The sequence below is a fragment of the Pseudorasbora parva genome, chromosome 7, assembly GCF_024679245.1.
Source record: "Pseudorasbora parva isolate DD20220531a chromosome 7, ASM2467924v1, whole genome shotgun sequence".
NCBI classification, from domain to species: Eukaryota; Metazoa; Chordata; class Actinopteri; order Cypriniformes; family Gobionidae; genus Pseudorasbora; species Pseudorasbora parva.
Window position 1 is genome coordinate 49,506,921 of NC_090178.1, and position 6,098 is coordinate 49,513,018.

General features: G+C 42.3%; 1 protein-coding gene across 1 annotated transcript; it reads right to left on the minus strand.

Moving 5' to 3' along the window:
* Positions 1–666: 666 nt before the first annotated feature.
* LOC137083954 (cell surface glycoprotein 1-like) lies at positions 667–1,965 on the minus strand. The gene is made up of 2 exons (XM_067449887.1): positions 1,590–1,965; positions 667–1,454 (listed from the first exon to the last, which is right to left on the minus strand). Exons 1-2 carry the CDS (start codon positions 1,963–1,965, stop codon positions 667–669), a joined length of 1,164 nt encoding a protein of 387 aa, XP_067305988.1.
* Between the last annotated feature and the right edge of the window lie 4,133 nt (positions 1,966–6,098).

Below are 6,098 nucleotides of genomic sequence, written 5' to 3' on the forward strand. Positions count from 1 at the left end.
GTAGCATAAACACTTCCTACCTAGGCATACATGCTCATCTGTAGCTGGCCAAAAGCCAGGTAGACCTAGGACAGGCTCTTCATCAATGGCACCTGGGACGGGTTTTGGCTCAGGATTGGCCAGACCCATGTCAGGTGCCAGTTCAAGACTGGATAAACTGGGAACACACGTTTCCTCGCAACTGAATGGTCCCAGAAAACTCTGAGACAATCGGATGATCCTGAATCAAGCGTTAACTGTGAATCGAGGCTGACTGAACCTGACTGGGAATCATTTGGATCCGGCTCAGCCACTGGCACCAGATCGGATGCACCTGAGACAGGTGACGACCCAGGATCAGTCTGACGCATGAGATCTGCTGGATCTCAGCGAGCCACCGGCTAATCTGCTGACGGATATGGGGCCACTTTGTTGCGCATTTGAAAACGGCGGACAGACCGCTTTACAGCCCTCCATTTTTGGTGGAGGAACTCACAGATGCTTTTCTTCTGTTTCTTTAAAGAAAGGTAAAAACATCACCACAAGAAAGGTGAGACAAGATTGTTAGGCAAGACAACTGGTAAAGTTGGACAATTAAGCTTAATCTTCTGAAAAAGCACAAATGCTTAATAATTAGGCACAAATGTGAAACAGCAGTATGAGCCACAGACTCACCAAAAGCTGGCCCTAAACCAGATGGACCTGGAATCCCAGAATCCACTGGGATGGACCCGGGACAGAAGACGGCTCTGGATCAGCCGGATCCACTTCAGGTGTCAGCTCGTTAATACAAAAGCTTGATACAGGTGACGGCTCCGGACTGGATTCATCCAAAAGAGGCATCAACTCCATGATGGATGGACCCGGGACAGAAGATGGCTCTGGATCGGCCGGATCCACTTCAGGTGTCAGCTCGTTAATACAAAAGCTTGATACAGGTGACGGCTCCGGACTGGATTCATCCAAAAGAGGCATCAACTCCATGATGGATGGACCCGGGACAGAAGACGGCTCTGGATCAGCCGGATCCACTTCAGGTGTCAGCTCGTTAATACAAAAGCTTGATACAGGTGACGGCTCCGGACTGGATTCATCCAAAAGAGGCATCAACTCCATGATGGATGGACCCGGGACAGAAGATGGCTCTGGATCGCTCTCAGATATATCCGAGACTGACGGAAGATCCAGACTGCATAAATCTGAGTCTGACGACAGCTCTGGATCGCTCTCAGATATATCCGAGACTGACGGAAGATCCAGACTGCATAAATCTGAGTCTGATGACAGCTCTGGACTGGATAAATCTGAGTCTGACGGAAGCTCCAGATCGGCCGTATCGGTGTTGATACCAGATGGACACGGATCGGCTTTATCTTCCTCATCAGAACAGAAGATGTGAGGCTTTATAGCATTCCCTATTATCTGCCGCAACACACGAGGCATGCCCTTCCTCTTCTTCCTTTTCTTTTGTTTTTCTAAAGAACGGTAAGACAAGATTGTTAGGTGAGACAACTGGTAAAGTTGGACAATTAAGCTTAATCTTCTGAAAAAGCACAAATGCTTAATAATTAGGCACAAATGTGAAATGGCAGTATGAGCCACAGACTCACCAAAAGCTGGCCCTAAACCAGATGGACCTGGGATCCCAGAATCCAGTGCGGATGGACCCGGGACAGAAGATGGCTCTGGATCGGCCGGATCCACTTCAGGTGTCAGCTCGTTAATACAAAAGCTTGATACAAGCAACGGCACCGGACTGGATTCATCCAAGAGAGGAATCAACTCCATGATTGATTCACGTGGGACAGGAGACGGCTCTAGATCGCTCTCAGATATATCCAAGACTGACGGAAGATCCAGACTGCATAAATCTGAGTCTGACGACAGCTCTGGACTGGATAAATCTTCTGAGTCTGACGGAAGCTCCAGAACGGGCGTTGTCGGCATTGACACCAGATGGACACGGATCGGCTTTATCTTCCTCATCAGAACAGAAGATGTGACGCTTTATAGCATTCCCTATTATCTGCCGCAACACACGAGGCATGCCCTTCCTCTTCTTCCTTTTCTTTTGTTTTTCTAAAGAACGGTAAGACAAGATTGTTAGGTGAGACAACTGGTAAAGTGGGACAGTTAAAGGGTTAGTTCACCCAAAAATGTAAATTTATTAATTTCTCTCCCTCATGTTGTTAGACAGCTGTTAGACCTCCATTCATCTTTGACACAGATGAAGATACAGAGAGGTTAATCAGTATTTGAACCCCCTGCTATTTTGCAAGCTCTCCCACTTGGAGATCATGGAGGGGTCTGAAATTGTCATCGTAGGTGCATGTCCACTGTGAAAAAAATAATAATCCAGAAATCACAATATATGATTTTTAACTATTTATTTTTATGATACAGCTGCAAATAAGTATTTGAACACCTGTCTACCAAATAAAATTCTGACCCTCAAAGACCTGTTAGTCTGTCTTTAAAATGTCCACCTCCACTCCATTAATTAGATGCACCTGTTTGAGGTCGTTAGCTGCATAAAGACACCTTTCTGCCCCATACAATTAGCAAGAGTCCAACTACTAACATGACCAAGACCAAAGAGCTGCCCAAAGACACTAGAGACAAAATTGTTCACCTCCACAAGGCTGGAAAGGGCTACGGGGAAATTGCCAAGCAGCTTGGTGAAAAAAGGTCCACTGTTGGAGCAATCTTTAGAAAATGGAAGAAGCTAAACATGACTGTTAATCTCCTTCAGACTGGGGCTCCATGCAAGATCTCACGTCGTGGGGTCTCGATGATCCTAAGAAAGGTGAGGAATCAGTCCAGCACTACACGGGAGGAGCTGGGCAATGACCTGAAAAGAGCTGGGACCACCGTTTCCAAGGTTACTGTTGGTAATACACTAAAGCCTTGTTTATACTCAACGCGTCTGCTTGAGCGCGAGGGTGCGTGCGGCAAAAATGACATCAACGCGGAGTGGGCGGTTGTGCGCGTTGGGTCCGCAAGACCCCATTTCGCCTGGTGTTGTGCAGCGCATTTTTTGTAACAGCGCGCACATCCGAAGATGAACAAGTTCTCTGCGAATCTAGCCGAGCATGACGTCTCAACACACCGGGACCCAGTTTGCACATACAAATTAGTTGCTTATATTTACTATATATGAGCCTACAAAAGCAGAAATAAGCCCTTTTACAACCTCAAATCAGAAAAAGTTGGGACAGTTTGGAAAACGCAAATAAAAAAAGAAAGTAGTGATTTCTAAATTTGCTTTGACTTGTATTTCATTGCAGACAATATGAAAACAAAATATTTCATGTTTTGTCTGGTCAACTTCATGTCATTTGTAAATATGCATCCTTTCCTGTCATTCAGACCTGCAACACATTTCAAAAAAAGTTGGGACAGGAGCAATTTAGGGCTAGTAATGAGGTAAAAGGGTTAAATAATGATGTGATTTGAAACAGGTGATGTCAACAGGTGATTGAAATTATGATTTGGTACAAAAGCAGCATCCAAGAAAGATCTAATCCTTTAGGAGCAAAGATGGGCAGAGGATCGCCAGTTTGCCAACAAATACGTGAGAAAATTATTGAAATGTTTAAAAACAATGTTCCTCAAAGAAATATAGGAAGAGATTTGGATATTTCACATTCAACAGTGCATAACATAATTACAAGATTCAAGGAATCTGGAGGAATTTCAGTGCGTAAAGGACAAGGCCGCAAGCCTAAGCTGAACAACCGTGATCTCCGATCCCTCAGGCGGCACTGCATCAAGAATCGTCATTCATCTATAAGCGATATCACCACATGGGCTCAGGACTACTTTGGCAAACCTTTGTCAAGTACCACAATACGTAGTTACATCCACAAATGCCAGTTAAAACTGTACTGTGCCAAAAGGAAGCCTTATGTTAACAGTGTCCAGAAGCGCCGTCGACTTCTCTGGGCTCGGAGGCATCTGGGATGGGCCATCACACAGTGGAAATGTGTACTGTGGTCAGATGAATCAGTATTTCAGGTATTTTTTGGGAGGAATGGACGCCGTGTGCTCCGGACCAAAGAAGAAAAGGATCATCCAGACTGTTTCCAGCAACAAGTCCAAAAGCCAGGGTCTGTCATGGTATGGGGTTGTGTCAGTGCCCTTGGCAAAGGTAACTTGCACTTCTGTGAAGGCACCATTAATGCTGAAAAGTAGAGATTTTGGAGCATAATATGCTGCCTTCAAGAAGATATCTTTTCCAGGGACGTCCATGCATATTTCAACAAGACAATGCAAAACCACATTCTGCACACATTACAAAGTCCTGGCTGTGGAGGAAGAGGGTAAGGGTACTTGACTGGCCTGCCTGCAGTCCCGACCGGTCTCCAATAGAGAATGTGTGGCGCATTTTGAAGCGCAAAATGCGACAACGAAGACCCCGCACTGTTGCCCACCTTAAGACTTGTTTGCAGGAAGAATGGGACAAAATTACACCTGAAACACTTCATCACTTGGTGTCTTCAGTCCCTAAACGTCTTTTAAGTGTTGTGAAAAGGAATGGCAACATTACAAAGTGGTAAATGCTTTACTGTCCCAACTTTTTTTGAAATGTGTTGCAGGTCTGAATGACAGGAAAGGATGCATATTTACAGATGACATGAAGTTGACCAGACAAAACATGAAATATTTTGTGTTCATGTTGTCTGCAATGAAATACAAGTCAAAGTTATTTTAGAAATCACTTCTTTTTTATTTTATTTGCACATTCCATACTGTCCCAACTTTTTCTGATTTGGGGTTGTACTTTCGCGCTGCAATAATGCGCTTTAGACATTTGACAGGGAAATAACGGCATACCGTTGGAGTAAAAAAAAAAATTATGTTAAGATTGAGAGGGACCCCAAGATAAGGCGGGGCCCTAGGCGACCACCTATATTGCCTAATGGAAAGGTCGGCTCTGATACCAATACTGCTATCTCAAACAAGGAGAGGCTTCTTCGTGATTTCAGCTAAAAAGCAAAAATCATATATAAAAATAAAAATAAAAGCTTTTTTCTCATTTTGCTCGAAAGTAGAGCTGCTGACTTGTGTTCCTGGTTTCTGTGACGGGTCACATATATAATATTAATAATTAATATAAAAAATATATATTTAACCCTCTATGGTAAAGAGATTAATTCATTTCTACTCATTTCCAATTAATTTCTACTCATTTCCTTTTTATTCAGAAAAAAAAAAGAATTAAAAGGGCAGGCCTTGAGGTAGCCAATGATGTGCTGTTTTTAAGTCACATGACATTTGAACGTCTCTTTCCCTGAATTAACCTCATTTTTCATCATCTCTTCTCAAGAGGGATTTTTTTGCTGCATCTTTGAAAAGTAAATTAGATATTTTTATCCACAAATTAACTCCGTCTAGCATAGTTTTACAGTAAATTGGGAATATATCAATGTTTCCATAAGCCAGCGCAGTACACAGTGGAATTACAGTCGTGTTTTACCCCATTGGGGTTTTTTATACAACGTAGCATCAACAATATAATTGCAGTTATTTATTTATTTAAAGGGTTTATTGTAGTATAGTTGTTTATGTATAAGTGACATAATTATTTCTTCTTTTCAGAAAATTAAAGGGCAATAGGAAGAGTGCAGGGTTAGCCAAATCATAGGGAACAATAGGGATTAAATTATAGAGAGATCTACTTATTTGTGGTTTCAATGAGACCCAAGCATATACATCTATCAATTTCTGAAATAAATAGAAAAGAAAATCATAATTTTATAGAAAAAACACTTTTTTTGGACCATTTTCCATTGCATTTTTTTCAAAAACATTTTTTGGTTTGTATGATTGAAGCTAATGTAATACAAACTTGTTTGAAATACTATTTCATGGTTAGAAGATAATATGTCCCATGCGTAAAATTAGATGTTATGCATATTTTGAGGTAATAACACTGGACATCAGTTTTGGCCATTAATGTATTGTGTATTTAGACCAAAACTACTAACAATCAGAATTAACAGCAAAGAAAAACATTGCCCAGAGTAGTGCATCGATTGTGACGTCACACTGGAGAGACTACGTCACAGAGCGCGCTGTAAGCTTCTAACGGTCGCTTTAGTTCTGTCAGAATCGAC

Bases quoted from the DNA above. Each gene is read 5' to 3' on its own strand.
- LOC137083954 (XM_067449887.1), bottom strand. From the start codon at position 1,965: ATGAGGAAGATAAAGCCGATCCGTGTCCATCTGGTGTCAATGCCGACA. The intron at 1,455-1,589 runs GTGAGTCTGTGG...ACCGTTCTTTAG, and splicing joins TGGTTTAGGGCCAGCTTTTG to AAAAACAAAAGAAAAGGAAG.